At 40.2% G+C, this 18,084-nt stretch overlaps 1 protein-coding gene across 1 annotated transcript in view; it reads right to left on the minus strand.

Annotated features, from left to right (window-relative positions):
* LOC115057229 (calsyntenin-2-like) overlaps nt 1-18,084 on the minus strand; it is a 134,503-nt gene that overhangs the window by 19,780 nt on the left and 96,639 nt on the right. The window contains exons 6-9 of the mRNA XM_029524171.1: nt 11,605-11,754; nt 9,433-9,618; nt 8,017-8,274; nt 6,629-6,750 (exon numbers count right to left, since the gene is read on the minus strand). Coding sequence (XP_029380031.1) covers nt 6,629-6,750; nt 8,017-8,274; nt 9,433-9,618; nt 11,605-11,754 — 716 coding nt within the window. The remainder of the gene's footprint in view (nt 1-6,628; nt 6,751-8,016; nt 8,275-9,432; nt 9,619-11,604; nt 11,755-18,084) is intronic.

Consider the following 18,084-nt stretch of genomic DNA (forward strand, 5'->3'; position numbering starts at 1 on the left):
AGAGCACTGGGACATTTTAAATCTGCTGACATGAACAGAATAATGAGGCCATTCTGCTGTCTACTGAGAGGCCCTTTAATAGGGTCAAGTTTATTTTGATGCACTTGAGCGGTTTAAGGAGGAAGGATGCCTCTACATATGGATATATATCATGTATGACGGAGTTCACATCTGTTTTATGTGAACTTCAGTGCCTGTAATGATTTGTAGTGATTGGTGCATTAATTTAAATTATGTGGAAATTTTTCTTTTGCTGCTGTTCTCTGCATAACAATTTCTTACTTTTTGTGGGTTTAGCATTCACACCATTGATGAAATAATTCCAAAGTTTCGCTTTGGGGCATAACAACACTCCATCCTCTCAATCTCTGCCATCTTTGTCCATACTCTTTTATCTGAGCCACTTTCAGTTCTTCCTTCGCATGCTATCCCCTCCTAGGTCCATCTCTTTTCACTGTCCCCTCTCATCTCCTTTGTTCTTATTCACATTCCTCACCTCTCCTCTGCTCTGCTCTGCTCTGCTCTCCCTTCCACAGCCACTGTTGTGTACCTGCATTATTGATGCCAGCCTATTAAGTGTCAATGTAGTGGTAGGGAATGACAAGGATAGTGAAAGTTCAAGGATAATTAAAGTGAAAGAGTAAAGTGAGGAAAGAAAGGAAGCGCTTCGCTACCATGCTCAACAAAAAAAAACAAAAAACAAAAACACAATACTGCAAAATGGATATTGCCATATATAAATAGCGTATTTCTGCAATGGACACAAAGTCAAATGTTGACGATATAACAGACTGCCATGACAGTCATTTAACTCACAGCAGCACCAAAAAAAAAAAAAAAGATTAAAACAAGATTAAAAGAAATCTCATCTAAAAAGTGCATCAAGATTTACCTTAAGGAAATTTGCTATTGATTAACTGAACAATGAACCACCACATATGATTTAAGTAACACAAGTGTGACCTTAAGTGAGAGGCCTTCATTTAAATAAAAGCAATGCAAAACATGTCTGCTAATCCAAGTAGGTAAGGTTTGCTGTGTATTTATGTTTGACTGCCTGTTTTTCTTTTTTTCACCTGCCAATTGGCTGGTAAATGAAGCAATATTATATCAGGGAATTATGAAGGCTGTACTTTAGGGTTGGCTTACAGTGTTTGTTTTTTTTTTTACAGTAAAAGAGGGAGGAGATTAGACAAGAACAGAGACAGTGATAGATGGAGTAAAGGAAAACAGAGAATAAAGAGAGAGAGAAGAAATAAGCTGTCAATACATTAGTATGCTGACTGAATATAAATGTAGTGCATTCAGACCACTCAGCATGTCTGCTGAGTGGTCTATAAACAGCAGACAGCAACATTATATACTGCGCACACACACACACACACACACACACACACACACACACACACACACACACACTTAGTGAAATGGATCAGCTCTACATGGGAGTAACACAGGAAATGCCTGAAGCAGACAAAGTGCCGCTGAACTCTTAAATAAAGTCATTTGAAATATGGAAGCCTGCAATTAAATAAACACAGACAGAAAAGCTCAACTTCTCTCCCATTGCTCTTCGTCCTTTTCTCTTTTGCTCTTGCAGAAAAGCAGAAGTCTGTTCGGTCAAAGCCAGCTACTCTTCTTTTATACTACAGCAGGATGAATTTTGAGTCCTTGCAATAGGATGGCCTGTGAAATTAGATTGAATTATATCAAACTGAAAAGAAACATATGTCAACTGCGTGAAATTATACATCTGTCAGAGTGTTTCATATCATAAAAAGCATCTCTCTTCAACGAGGATTCTTGACAAATATGGCTATTTTGCACTGTCATAAGAGGTGCTTTTTGCGCTCACCTTTAAAAATATATTGTAATATATACTGCATTACAATTATAATCTAACCACTAGAGAACTTATACATTGAATGCAAATCAATTTTAATTGTAGAGTATTTATCAGTTACCTCTACTGGTATCTACAACAAACAGATACCAAAGAAATGCACACCATTACATGGACACACAACCAACACCATCCTCACAATCTCCGGAGGAACAAAAGGGAGACTGCTAATCAACACAGGTCAGGGATCCAACCGTGGCACAACCTGGTAATAACCGGCAGATAAGAACGATAGAATTGGAAACGCTGTTTCAAAGACAAAGATTCCAACATTCGGTCCAACTCAGACATAAATGATGGATAGTAGTATATCTGTCTACGTTTCAAGTGGTATAATTGACAAAATTGGAATGCTTACTGGCTATTCGCAACACATGGTCCACCTCAATACCATCTCATTGGTACAATAATCATGGACTTATGTGCAACAGCTGCCAATGCAAATAATGAATTGGCTCTTTAATCTTTTTCACTACTCTGGCCTCAGCTGAGAAAAACACTATTTGTCTCCCCTCTAACCTTTAATTTTATGATTCTATCTATCATGACAGTACTGTGAGTAAATACTACGACATTTGTAAAGGTTCAGATCAATGCCACAGTGTTCACTGTTCTTTATCTAAACTGGACAAACATACAAACTCAAACTTGCAGACGGTATAAAAAGCCCTTGTTTCTTTGTTTTGTAACTTCACTACTCTCTTTTTCTTATCCCACACTTCATGACTAGACTTGGCATTTTTTACTTACAGGGTATTGCAGGGGGATTCTATGATCAGAGCTTCAGGGGCTCAGAGCTCCCATTGAGCCCTCAAAGGAAAGAAAGAAAGAAAGAAAAAAAGAAAAAAAGAAAAAAAAAACCCCACAAAAACAACAACAAAAAAACAACACGGACAAACAACCTGGTATGTGTTAACATGCTGTTGGATTATTATTCCCCCATTTGTGATACAATCATATCACTGAAGGATAAAAGTGGTACTTTTAGGACAAACGGCACAGCTCAGGATTCAGGACAACCCCCAGTATTCTGGACTATCCTGGATTTTTCACAGCCATATGGTCAACTCCTACCAAACAGGAAAAAAAAAAGACGAGTGATCATAATTATAATTTGTTGGTACTGAGCAGCATCGTTGTTTGAGCTACTTACAGGAGCCACCACACCAAACAGGCAAATCAAAGCGGGCACATACTCACCGTGAGCGTCTGCATGCGCTTCACGCGGGCTGCTTAAGGAGAAAGGAACAGATGATACCATTTGGGAGGCAGCGGGGGAAGTGAAAGAGGGCTTTTGTATTAAATTTTACTGTCTATGGTTTTGACTGTGTTCTTGTCAAACCCAGATTTGCATTAAAAAAGAAGGAAAAAAATGATTTGTACTGTTATTTTTGGGGTGCTTGAGCAATCATAAAAGGGCTAGATTTGCTTATGGGGCACTGCAAGCATGAATCTTGATTTGTGTTAAGACTTTTGAGTGATTGTGTTTTGGACAGCTGCATTGTACCGATAGGCACTCTCAGCGGAGGGAGACTGAATAATGTGTTTAAAGAGGAGTGATCCTCCTCTGGTCCATTACTAAAGCTAAAGAATAGGTAGGCAGGAAAGTAAGTACACAGCGTGTGTTTGTGATGTGTGTGGGTGTGTATGTATGATTGTGTTCACGTATGCACTGAGGTTCCTGTCAGATGTGACATTCCTCCAGAGGATTGCATCGACGTGACTCTTTGCCAGCTTCCTTTCATCCCTCCCTGCCCCGCCCCGAAATCAATACAGCTAAATGGAGTTGCCACAGAAGCCACTGAGTGTCCTCTCTAAGTGTTGGAGGACAGTAAGAAGCAGCTGTGACATCCCATAGTCATCTCTTCTTCTTCCTCCTCTCCAACAAAACTCTTCTCTCAGCAGTCTCTATCCCTGTCTGGACTTGTCATCATGATTCATCACTGTATCAGTATCACTGTATCACTGCTGTCCTTGGTTCAGCCAATGATTGACTTAGTTATTACTGCACAATGACTATGAGTATTATCATCAGTAAATAGCTTTATTAGTAAATATCAGATTGCATTACAACCGTAATCTAAAAACATTAATGTATTGGGCGTTATGGATCATACACTATCAATGTGATGTTAATCTGAAGTTACTTTCATTGAGGCCAAAAGTCCTTCCAAGAGACACCAGAGAGCAGATTACTGTATAACACGATACCAAGATCCTCACACAAACCAACCAGCAGAAATAACAGCAGGTAAAGTGATATGTCATTCTGAACAGTACTGTGTATCTGCAGGGTTTCTTTTTAAAATGCTAAAAAAAAAGATGCCAAAACTGCATTTTATTAAGACTAAAATAATAGTGGCATGGAAGTGACATTTGAATTTGCAGCTCACTACAGTAGAGGAAAATTGATTTGTAAATCAATGAAGAAGTAATTAATGCAGACATGATTAAAGTTACTATATTGGCATATGTGTCGATATGAGCTATTTGCTATTGCCAACTTTAGCATTAAAAGCTCTTAGCAGTCTAGAAGAAACTTTGTAGAGAGCTTCAAATTCTTAGATGCTCATGTTAGTCTGGGGGCTGACCAACACTCACTGTCATCATTCCTTGATAAAAAGTCCAAACTATTATTTTTTCAAATTGCTTTTTCTAAATGTAGGTCATTTTATCACAATTAATGTTTTCTTTTTGACCTTTTAAAATATTTCTTGTGTTTTACTCCTGTTTGCAGTTACTGGTGTAGAATTAAGTAATTTTGTGCAATTGTGAATAAAAGCTGATTAATGGAGGGATTTTGATGGCAGGCTAAAATTCCTTTCAGACACTGTGCTCACTTCTCTTTAACATAAATACTGTGTGCTGCGTAGAGACATCAGTTTCTTCTTTAACATTAGTCTTGAGACAATTATATAATCCAACTGCAAGACATGCTTTCTCATTAGTAAAACGTCATACAAGAAATATCGCAAACCAGCCTCACTAATCCTCTGCCTTTCCACCTGCCACTGAGGGCAGTACTTCAGTGCTTGGTTTGGGGATTTCGGAAAAGAAATCCTATCAAAATAATGCTGAAACTAAAAGCACAATACATCCCTTCAGCAGTGTGTGACCATCATGGTTCATTTTTGTAACCTTATCTGCCCATTCACACTCCCATCATTTTGATTGTTTCAGACCAGTTTCCATTTATATTTAATTAAGTCTCTGCACAAGCAACTCATTCTGTTTGATAACTCAACGCAAATTCTCTTTGACTGCACTGCAAAGCCCTCTCTGTGGTCTTTTACAACATCCAACTAAAGAAGCAAATTGGATCACTGCCATGTATGTACTGTATGTGTGTGGGAGAAAAGAAGTCAGAGGGACAATAGAAGAAAGATAATGAGAAGCTGACAGAAACTAAGGAGAGGCTAGACCAAAATAGAACAGCATCTTGAGGTTGTTTGCGGAGAAAATGCAGCATTTGGCTATTTGGCTGCCCTTCTCTTTGGGCCTCAGGAGAAAAGAAAAACACTTTTCAATCTACCTTTACTTTAGAACAAACAGCTACCTGGTTGGAGGGTACACAAGAAAAAATATATTATGTTTGTACCTTTGACCCACAGCAAACAACTCTGTGGCTGAAAGGAACACCCCAACACCAGCATTGATGAAGGCAGAAAACGTGGTATGTTACTTCTATGCATCTCTCCTGACATTGAAAACACTCTTGAATGTGATAATGCATGGAATCACCTATGCAAATGTCTGAGAATAAGGCAAAAGAAAAAAAAAAAAGTATTGATCAGAGTCAATGCACACACAAATCCCTGTTCACACATGGTAAAGAAAACACAAACACAAATCTCAAAGCACAAAAAGAACTACCTCTGGAGAGGAAACATTTTCTGATGACTTTAGTGTGAAGTTCATGTAAACCGTATCCCAAAGGTAAGCAATTTGAATAGATTTACATCTACTATGCATTATTACTGCGCTAAGGAGAGTCCGTGGAAAAAGTGGGAATTCCTGAACGAGAGAGTATATATAAGATTATCATGAAAATTATCCCAGCTGGGGGGTTTCTGCTCTTTTTACAGTAAGAGTTCCTCTGCTCAGTGATTGCTTGCTGACCTAGAGACCAAGCTTCCTTCAGCTGGTTGATTCCCATCCAGACCTTTAACGCTATAACTTTCAGGGTCAGTGGTGTGGTCCTGCACTATAATCTCAAAAGGTAATGGAGGAGTATATGGATAGATGTCGCTATATTTAAGTAGTGCATTCTTGAATCTTTAAAAGAAAGATCTGTCGGATGACGTTATTCTTTAGTTATTTACAACACTTTTGTATTCTGCGGGGAACTTCTATGTTTGAAAAATATTTTTTAGACTTATCTCGTCAGCTGAAGCAGCTTTATATGGGATAGAAACCATCAATGCAAATTAGCTCAACAGCTGTTCAGACGCATGACAGATAATTGAGATCTGGTGCTGGGTGAGCTATTACCACTAACTAAACAGACTCTTCCACGGCGTGGGTTTATGTTCATGTGTGCCCATGTGTTAATGTGTGAGTGGGACAGTTTTGCCTTCCATCCCAGTTATCTCTTACGACAAGCAGAAAGAAGTGATGGAGAGCTTCTCCCTTCACTGTAAAAATAACGGTAGCTCATCACCTGCTGTAGAATATCATCCTGACTGTGCTCTTCCTCAAACATGCGTACACACACACACTCCTCACCTGCTCCAGCTTCCAGTGGAACTCAGCAGGTCTGAACGTGTCAACCTGAGTGAAATCTCTTCGGAGCAGGAATACTAGGCGGCAGTTGTGGACATACAGGGAGTAATGGTGGCGGTTCATCTCTGGAGAAAAAAAAAAAAAAAAAACAGCAGAGTCACAGACAGTCACACAAACAGATGAGCCCAGTTAAACAGAGTTTAATATTAATGAACAAGATTCTTTCTTCTACTTTCAGGAAAATAAGCTGATTCAGATGCTCCTAAATCTTTCCTTTTGCAGGTGATTTGACTTTCTGCATGGGACTAATGGAAAGCTGCCATACAGCTGTGTGAAGATTTCAGCTACTGGAAATTGTTTCGCCGTTCGAAAACACAGCAGTCATCATGACAGAATGGGCTCAGTGAGTGCAGTCACAAAATATATGCTGTCAGTATGATGTGTGCATAAGACTGCAATGAAGGGCAAGTCCCTGCTTTCTTAACTTCTACAATACACTTCAGGAATCTTGCAGTTGGATGAGGTGTGGGATGTGTATCCCTTCTCAGCACTGCATTACTTCACAGTAATGAGCTACTCAATGCCTTTGCAGTCTATGTTTGTGTTGTTTTCTGGTGAGTGTATACTCACCAGATTTTGTCAGACAATGTTGGTATAAGTAAAAATCCTGAATCTTAAATTATTTGATGTGTTATGACTAGGGCCACAGAGGACATGCTCAGCAATTGCAAAGCAATCCAAAATACAAAGGAAAGTGATACCATTACTATTAAACTATCAGAATGATCACTATCAACCCATAGAAGTGTAGTGGATGGTACTAAAATAGCATACTATATTTGTATTTGTATATGTACATAAAATACATATTGTCGTTCATTACTGGTCTCAATGAATTACAACTTGTTAATATGAACTACATTCTACGATGGAAAGAGCTCCCTGGCACGTACATCCTCAAAAAAATTCATATTTTATGGATACAATAAAATGTTTAAAAATTTGGTGAGTTCAAGTCATTAATGATGGTGTGATAAATATCACTTTTGACCATATCGTCTTATACACAGCCATGATGAGACCAGATACGTGCTCAGTCATGGAACAACATTTATATTCTTTATCCAAAACCCTCCAAATGAAAACAGTTACAAGAGTCTTGTGGTTCAACGTGAACTTCTCTGCAATTTTGCAGAGCAAGATCAGAGTACACATTACCAGCTAATAAACCATCTGTGAGACCATTGTGTGTGCAATTTGCAGATGGCTAGTTTAATTACACAGTTCAGCCAGCTCATTTCTAACAAGGAGCGGGGAAAAAAAGTTTCAGAGAGTTTTTACTATTGGGGGCTTCACTCTGTGTTAACAATCTTGCTGAGTATCATCCTCACCAGTCTTGTCAGAGTTACAGAGTAAAGTTTCCTTCTCAGCTCTGAGTCCTGGACTTGGCCCGTGCTTCATCCAGGTTGCTATGGTGAACTGGTCTGTCAGGTTTTGGGGCACCACGTGATCTGGAACATTGGCTGCCTGATGGCCGTCGAATCTGTAGATGAGGTCGCTGTCTCGCCCGCTGTCTGTCAACAGCGAAGCTGTCCAGTTTGTGGAAGGGCTGGGGGCGGGGAGGAGGTCAGTGCTGCCTGAGGCTGCACCTGGATGGGATCAGAAGATCACACTGTGTTAGCATTGTGAAGAAACCTGAAAAACCAGGACCACTTTTGTGTTTCTTTGTCATCTTTCTGGATATCCTCTTAAGTCATTTCATACCCTAATTTTGTATGTATCTGCATGCTATGCTTACATAAAAAATAACTATGACTCAGGTATTTATTAATAAATCATGTATTTAATATATTTCCTGTAATTTATTTCTAGCAATATCATATTAGTGAAGCAAATGTGGTAATAAATCTCATATAGGAATTGCTTATATAAATCTGCTTGTGTGAAAATTCACCTCTGACCAAACACAGAATTTGAAACTTACATTAATGTGATGCAGCTAGTTATCCTTTCTTTATATCACAGAAATACTCTCATTTTAAGCAAATGACTGATTTACAAGACACACTGCAACTCCAACTTGAGTTTTATATGTTCTGTAGGTATGACATTGCAAATCCCATCATGATATCATGTTATGTTTAATGTGTATGTGATACAATGTTAAGTACAGTAATAATGAATACATGTCACAAGTAGGACATTCATTCATTCATCTTTAACTGCTTTATCCGTTTACAGGTTGTGGGGGGTGCTGGAGACAATCCCAGCTGACTGGGCGAGGGCGGGGTACACCCTGGACAGGTCACCAGGCCATTACAGGGCCAACACACAGAGACAGAGACCAACAACCACTCACACTCAGACATACAGACAATTTAGAGTCACCAGTTAACTCAAACACGATGTCTTCGGATGGTGGGAGGAAACCCAGGCAGACACATAGAGAACATGCACAGAGAGGCCCCAGGCCGGGAATCGTGTGCTAACCAATATGCCGCTGCGCTGCCCAGAAGTAGTACATGCTAATTTAATTTTCATTCATTTAATTTTATTAAAACACAAAGTGAAATTTCTAAATCTAAAATGGCACACTAGAAATTGGCATATTAATACGCTGCAGAGCTTAAAATGTCAAGAAGCAATTTTCCTTGTCTCTCATTAATATTTCTACTCTTTTTTCACCCAGACCCCTCTATGCTAAATAAGACCTCACTATTTAAACAAGGCTTTTCATTTAATTTGTCTTGTATTCTGACCTCCTCACTTCTGCAATGACTTTCTTCTTCTCTGATTTTAGTTCTCACCACAGAGTTTTTGCAGAGACTTTTCAGAATATGTTTCGCGGTCGCAGCCCTTCCCGATGTGATTGGTCTGCAGCTCCACCATTGCCCTAACGCCAGACAGGGGACCACCACAGGTTTCCAAGTGCATCCTGGGAAACAGCTGCTTGCTTCCAGTCCCTGGCTCGTAGTCCACACGCTTGTTCCAACCTTTTGGGGGAGAGTAAATGGGTCATTTTTGTGATGCAAAGTCACATTGTTACTTCATGAGAAACACCTGATGACTGCTCCATATCAGTCTCACCCACCCAATGTCAAGTCTAAAAGGGCCGGTAACATGACAGGCATGGTGGAAGGGGGGTGTATCCACTAACTGTCAGTCTCATTGTCCTGTGTTACATTTTCATTACTCATGGGGTTATATTTATCTTCACTGTATGCAAAAACCTTGAATCTGACTAAAGGGTTTCATAACTATGATTGTGTGTCTGTAGGTGGACATTTGATGGCTGTTACCAAGCCTGCAGAAAAGGATATCAAGTCTGCTGACACAAATATTCATGAAGGGAGAAACGGACTGTGATTCTGTGGGTGAGGAGAACTGTGGTGGAGCAAGACATTTTGAGCTCCCGTTCATGCTGGGGAGCCTCTACCATAAATGGGAGCAGCAGGAAAACAGCGGACCTTTACAAGGAGATGATAAATATGATTATAAGTGTTGTGGTTCAAATATACAAAGTTATATACACCTGCATGTTTGTCCATGCTTAAAAGTGAGAGGACCAACCCTCCAGAGACCAAAAACTGTATGGCTGTTCAAGCTGGATGACTTTAGAAACTCCTATATGTTAGAATACCTGTCAATTCAATCACATTTATTGCTTGAATTTATCACACGTATAGAAGTGATGAGTAATTATGTAATTAGTAGGCTTCTATAGATCTCATGTGTCCTCCACTTATCAAATCAAATAGTTTTTTTCCTTGCTCTCGTAGTCTCAGTTTGATTTAATTACCACAATTTCTCCAAGCAGAGCTGATAAAAATGTTGATATGTTCATCTGGGCTGTCCACTTATCTATGCACTTACATCAATTAGGTTTTACTTTGCATAGGGAGTGCTTGCCCTCTGTTTCAGCTGTCAGGCTACACAAAGGCGACTACCCTTCCCCCTGACACATGAACATTAATGTCTTTCAGTTTACTTTAGAGGGGACAAAAAAAAAAAAAAAATATATATATATATATATATGTAGGAACTCCTTTAAGAAAAAAGAAGGGGTTAGTAGTGGCATCAGTGTATCGGCAGTTATGCAATTAACATAGCATTTCTGCTTCAGAAAGCCCAAGGACTGTGTTCGAAATAAAATAACCCCCATTAGCACTCAGAAATTTTTCTTTCTTATCATTTTCCATAATAAAGTCTTCAATTTTGCAAAAACACTTAAGAAATTATACCCTCCACTCAATTTTCATTGCATGTAAAAAGTGGCAAAAGGGTTATAAAAACTAGGAGTTGTAGTGCGTCATCCTTGTCTCCATTTACAAGAATATGATGGGAATTAAAGACACTTAAGGTAATCTGGTCTGGAATTTAAAAGCTGCATAACAGTCATTTTCAGCCAACTGTGGCTTTAATAACTGATGTATAGAATTTACACCTGGTCAGGTCAGTTATCAGCCACATTTCTTAGTACCTCTTCACTTTAACTTTGTTCCTCCCTTCCCTCCTTCAAGTTGCCACTCAGCCTCTATCTTTTTCTCTTTCTCCCTGCTTTCCCCCCTCTCCTGTCTTATCTTTCTCTTTCTTCCAAGTTCATTCATGACTCCAGAGATGTTGTCAGTGTTGACAGGTGAAGCAGCAGGAAAGACGGGCTGGTTCGAATGCCCAGCTGCCACATTGACACACACACACACACACACACACACACGTCAGCTTTCTCTCTGGAGGTTTTTGGCAGGTCCTCTGATTTCCTCAAGAGACATTAATTCTAAAAAGAAACTGAATTGTCTCAAGGGAAAGGATATGACTGCACTGAACTGCTGCTTCAAATCTGGTGGTACTGCTCTCCATTTAAATACGTTTAAACAATATGTCAGCACAATTTAAAGCTATTGAATATAAGTTAAAAAAAAATTGCAAGCTGAATCTTGGCATCTTGCTCATATTTCGGATGCTCTTTCTTTATCTCTGACCTTGCCATCCAGGTTTGCAGACAGGTTTGACATCAATATGCACAGCCACATCCTCCTTTGCTCTCTTTTGACCACAGTCAAATGCTGTCACCGTAATCTTGTAGTTCTGTTGCTTGTCATAGCTCAGCCGCTCTGTATTTCTGATGTTACCTAATGGGAAAAAAAAGCAAAGAAGAATATTGTTGTGGTTTTTCACAAACTGGGAAAATAAAGCGTTAAGTTTGTTTTTTAATAGCAGAGAAACAAACACTGGCTGCAGAGCAATAATTGAAAATGATTGAAAATTAAAGAAACTACTTCAAAACTTGGCTAACTCTTAGAACTCAGGGAAACTCAAGGTCCAGTAACCTTGTGTAACATGTTAATATCAATGCCTCACTGTGAATAATGTGAAACTGTGAACTTGTAATGATGGATTATCTTCACCTTCCAGAAGGGAAACAGAAAAAGGACAGTGTGAGATAGAGAGGATGTTACAGGATTGATAGCAGGATTATCTTCACTGTAATACAACATCTTACGTTTCAGTCTGATAGCATTCATTCATTCATCTTCTACTGCTTATCTGTTTACAGGTCATTGGGGGTGCTGGAGCAAATCCCAGCTCACACTGGGTGAGGGTGGGCTACACCCTGGACAGGTCACCAGTCCATCACAGGGCCAACACACAGAGACAGACAGAGGCCAACAACCACTCACACTCAGACCTACGGACAGTTTAGAGTCACCAGTTAACCCAGACATGTCGTCTTTGGGAGGAAACTGGAGTACCTGGAGGAAACCTGCACAGGCACAGGGAGAACATACAAACACAGCAGAGAAAGGCCCCAGGCTGGGAACGTGCAACCTGCTTGTTGTGAGGCAACAGTGTTAACCACTATGCTGCCTTGCTGCCCCAATCTGATATCTGTCATTTTGTGGCTGCGGTTCAGCCACATTTAAAACGCAGCCAAGAAAGACAGTGAATGTGCTTGAATACCATATCAAACATATTTTTGTGTTAATGTATAGAATTATGCAGCTTTCAAGTAAAATAAAAGATTTTCAAGTAAAATCTTGCAGTGTCAAATACACAGGAACTTTTATAGTAATGCTCATTTATAATAATCTATATTTCTCTTTGTTGTAGTGCTTTGATTTTTGTTTCCGATATATCTTATGGTGGTAAGAACAAGATACAAAAAAATAAGATACATATTAAAGTAATTTTAGTCTGTATTTTCCATTTTATGGCTCAAGGTCTGGCAATATGGTTTGAAAGCATTTGCAGATCACAATGTTCAATAAAGTGAATGTATACAAGCAGTTGTAAAAACAGTTTGTGGGCACAAAAAATGTATGTCTATTGATTCACAAGGGACTGACTCACCTCAGGAATGTTAGTGCAACAGCTCTACAGTTATACTGACTGATCTGAATGTTAACACTCCAACAATGAGGTTCATCCAGGCTTTTCTGCAATGCTCCAAAATGACAACTACAAAGTCACAGAGCCCATCAAAGCTTTCTGGATGATGAACAATGTTTATCTGCAGGTCTTCCATACAGATGCTTTTTAAGATAAACACGAGGCTTCAAAACAATGTCATATTCTTAACTGGTCTAAGATTTATAGTATCAGTCACTGTCATTAAAGTCTGTCTCAATGACAGTACAAAGACGACTGAAGCTATTTTTGTTGTCTCTAGACTGTATAAAAGTCTGCAGCTCTGATGGCTGTCTGTGAGAGAGGAGGTGACCGGCATAAAGGAGACAAAGAGAATGAGCACTGAAGACGGAGCTGAGCATGACGTGTCAGAGGGAGACATGCAAGGAGGTCAAAGTCCTCTTACAGTGACAATTTGATGCACACCTGGTGAGAATGACTGCAACACTAAAGGTGCTCCATATTGACAATTCTTCTGCAATGGCCTTTTTGATCTGACAGGGCAATTTGAATCAACTTGTACATATGGCTGCCTGGTCATGAAGCTTGTCCCTTAAACACAAAGACCCAAAATCCTAACTTTCAGCATGCTTTTTCTGACTTTATTTTGAAAACCCTGACCATAAGATGTGATTTGTATATTTTCAGCTGCTATAAACCTTTTTTTTTTCCTTCCCCAGCACAGCCCCATTCTGTGTCCATGATAGCTCCAATGGGGAATCTATTGAGACAGCACTGTTATTTAACCCTGACCTATCCTCCCTCCTGAACTCATCCTACAGACGGACTGCTAATCCAGCAGCCAGTAGATAGTGGTTTGTGTCCGGCTCTGGAGGAGAACTAGTGCGTGTAGCACTACAGTACACCAAGCTCATCAAGGCTGCACAAGGACTCCTGCGGCCATATAACTAGCTAGTTGTTTGACCATTACCAAAGGGCTAGTTGACAGTGACTGAACTCTACACATTAAGTATCCAAATATAACACATTTTATCTGTTATCTAAGTAATGCCATATCAGAAGGTTGGATTGGCTGCCTCCATGGGTATCAGTCAGTGTGTGTGTGTGTGTGTGTGTGGGGGGGGTTTAATGAACAGATGTTATTGAGATGAATTTTATGATGTGTAAGATCTGGTGTTCAGGGAGCTTAATCCGTGTTAGATACAAATAGTTAGGATGTCACGGGCTCTGGCGCATTGATTTTTAACTTGTCTCTTTTGACTTTCCAAACATTGAGGAAGTGCAACGCTTAACTGCTGAACTTATGATTTGAGGTCTGCATTCAGACAGAACCCAGAGGCCATATATCAGCTGAGTGATATGGCCATTCAATTCAACAGCAAGTTTACTTGAAGGGAAAAGGACATCAGCTGAATAACAAGTGATCCATGGCTCTGGCTTAAAGGCAGATAAGAGGTTTCCCATGGTGAGACCACCTCACTTATGAGTATGCAGTCCATTATCCTGAAAATGATCTGTAGGCAGCAAACCTGTACAATACAATCAACTGTGGTTGCAGAAGAGCAGGAAAAAACGTTGTTACTGATGTAAAACTAATTTTAGATTTTCTTCCATTTAGCGGTTGATTAAATAAGTTAATTTGGATAGGCTATTTTATCAAAACATAGCATATAGTTGTCATACTCTTCTGAATTTAACAACATCTGAAATCTTAGCACTGTAGTGATTGAGGACTAGTTTATTGTCATAACTGAAAATAAGAGCTTTTGAGATTAATTTAGTCCTAAACTAGTTAGGGATGGAGTTGGAGTTAGAATTTCATTCCATGTCTGACAGCGAAAATATACTCCGCAGCACAGTCCAATTACTTTTTATCTTGCACTGCCGTCAGTGCGCACAATGACCATTATTCTACAAAGTAGGCCTGTTACTATTGTGTTATATCTTGCAATTCCTTCAGAATATTATTGTTGTTCAAATTAAATGAGGTTAAATGAGACCTTTACAAATTATAGTTAAAATCCTGAGCGAGACAAAGAAATACGAACACACAAAGAAAGCAATGTGTGCTTCTGTGAGATCTATTGGTAGAGTTCAACATACGCTAAATCCTGCAGTCTCCATTCAGTTTGGATTATACTGTACTCAGATCAGCTATTTAGAGAAAACAAGAAATTTGTACGACAAAAAAAAAAAAAAAAAAAAAAAAAAAAAAGGACCAGACTCAGTGATTACCTTCCTAGCAACAAACTTTCACCCTGCTCTATGTTCCCTACAGATAATATCCAACTAGGCCAGTGAGCGGTGATAGCTATCATGTCTTGGGCTCATCAGGTGGGAACTTCCTTTCACTGGTGTTTCGTCTAGTTAGGCCCACAACACCTCCAGGAGGCTGGACAGTGAACACTGGCGTCCCAGAGTCACCCCTGAATGCCAGCCATCACCACTCCTCACACAACGACAACCATCTCAAACAGCACGACTATCACCTACTCTGACCTCTCACCAACTGCACCAGTGAAAGCGGGGTGGGCATACAGACCCTGGTTCGAGTAGAGGGGAGAAATAGAAGAGGTGGAGATAAAAGTAGGGATGGGATACAGACCCTGGTTCGGTTAGGGGGCATGAAAGTATAGAGGGTGCAGGAGGTGGAGGCAATACAAGCTACACTAGCAGATTTAGCAACTAAACTCACCTGAACAGTCCTATACTCAAACAAAACCAACACACCCACCCAGGCCAACTCCCCTGGGCTAACTGCATGGTGTCAAAGAGGCCCAACCAGGCCACACCCACCACTAAAATACACTTCCCCTTCCTGATTTCTTCCTCTGCTTCTCCCTAAAGTCTGTTTATCTGAAGAGCTCCCCCTGCTGGGCCCCCAGCTACTATTACTTCTTCTAACCCAAATCCACTGACTTGATCTTACTGCCTCATCTTCCTCACCCTCTGTCCCCTTCCTCCTAACTCCTTCAAAGAAAGCAACAGCAGATCTTGCTACAAACCCTCTACATCCTACTTCCACTGGACAAATCCTAACCTTCCATCCTCGCTGCTCATCATCTTTACCTAGATCTGCATACCTGAGCTTTTTCCTTTCATATGCTTCTTCAACTGAATCCTAACACGGCACAATCAGCTCTATGAAATATACTTTCTTTCTACTCCTAGACCACAAAATTATAACAGGCCTTAGCTCTGTACAGGCTATTTCCTGGGGAACAACAAGCTTTCCTCCTAAATCTACCTGCATCTCCCAGTCACTGGCATCCTCTAAGCCTTGCTTCCTTATTATCTTATTAACTTTCCCTCCTTCCTGAACAAACTGTATTGCAACTCTCTTTGTCTTAGACCCTCCTAAAATTGCCTGCCTCCGTATATCTGCAATGCCTGCAGCTAAGCTTTTTAAAACCTGGTTATGTCGCCACGTATATCGGCCTTGTGACAGACTGACCTTACAACCGGACAAGATGTGCTTTAGAGTTGCAGCACCTGAACACAATGAACATAGCAGGTCTCCATTTAGAGTTTTAGGTTCTGGGGAGTTGGCAATACATCACATGTTGCCCCTATCAAAAATCTAATACTACTTTCCTCCATACTCCACAGCTCTTTCCAACTAAGCTTTTTCTTCTCTTCACCTTCCCAGTTCAACCACTGTCCCTGCTTAGCCTGAGCCACTGCCCTCACACCCCTTCCTCTTCTCTTTGGGACCTGCTCCACTCCACACTGGTTTACCTGGGCCAAGCCCAAGCCTCCCCAGCCGATCTGTACATTACCCACAATCTCTGTATGCCTAAGATTAGCTTTTGCTTCCTGCACTGCCATTCTTGGATTCCATTTTCTCACCTTGGTTGGGTTTGGAACCACCTTACTAACAACCACATCTTTACTCCCAGATAACAGGAGCTCTGTCCTAACCTTAGTACATTTAAACTCCTCCACTAGACTGGATACTGGGAGCTGAAGTACGCCTTTCCCATACAGTCCCACAGTGCGTCAACATCTCAGAACACCGAGCCACTTCCTAATGTAAAAGCTTACTAGTCTTTACATTTTCTCTGCAGCAGATTTTGGAATCTCATATACTGACAGTGGCCACATCAATCTGGGAAATAATCTAAACTGCAAACACCACAGCCTCAACTTTCCTGGAAGTCCTGATTTATCTATTCTAGCCAGTCCCTCAGCAACATCCTTCTGGAACTGCACTACCTGTTCTCTGTCAGGCAAATCTGCCTTGTACCACTATCTAGACTTAATCTTCCTCTACTTATTGAGATACTTCTAGACTTAGTAGGCTTGATTTTCATACTAGCCCACTTTAAGTTTTTATTAAGTCTCTCAAGTATTCTTTTCATACATGGCACCGTTGTAGTTATCAACGTCATATCATCCATATATGCCCTAATTGGTGTAAGGCACATCCCATCCTGCCGCCTCTCTCCACCTACAACCCACCTAGAAGCTCTAATAATTACCTCCATTGCCATTGTGAATGCTAATGGAGAAATCGCACACCCTGCCATAATACCTATTTCTAGCCTCTGCCAACCTGTTGTAAAGCCTGCTGTACTTAAACATATTCTGATATCCTGGAAATATCTTCTTACTAAATTGACAACTGCTCCAGGCACTCTAAAATAATCAAACGCCTCCCAAATAAGGCTATGTGGCACTGACCCAAATGCATTTGCTAAGTCCAAGAATATCACATGCAAATCTCTTTTCTCACTCTTGGCTGCCTGAATCTGATGCCAAATCATGCTAGTGTGCTCTAAACACCCTGCGAAACCTGGTATTCCTGCCTTCTGTACTGCAGTATCTATTAAGCTATTCCTTTCTAAATAACTAGCTAATCTCTGTGCAACTACACTAAAGAAAATCTTCCCCTCTACATTCAGGAGAGAGATCATACAGAACTGAATCAGCTCCTTCTCCTCAGGAATAAGAACGCCACCTTCCCTACGCCATGCTCTGGGAATAGACTGTTTCTTCCAAAGTATTCTTAATTGCCTCCACAAAAACTTTAGAATATCAGGTGCGATTTTGTAGACCCGGTAGGGTCCACCCAGGTGGTCTAAAATCCATTT

Source organism: Echeneis naucrates, chromosome 17, assembly GCF_900963305.1.
Source record: "Echeneis naucrates chromosome 17, fEcheNa1.1, whole genome shotgun sequence".
Classification (NCBI taxonomy): Eukaryota; Metazoa; Chordata; class Actinopteri; order Carangiformes; family Echeneidae; genus Echeneis; species Echeneis naucrates.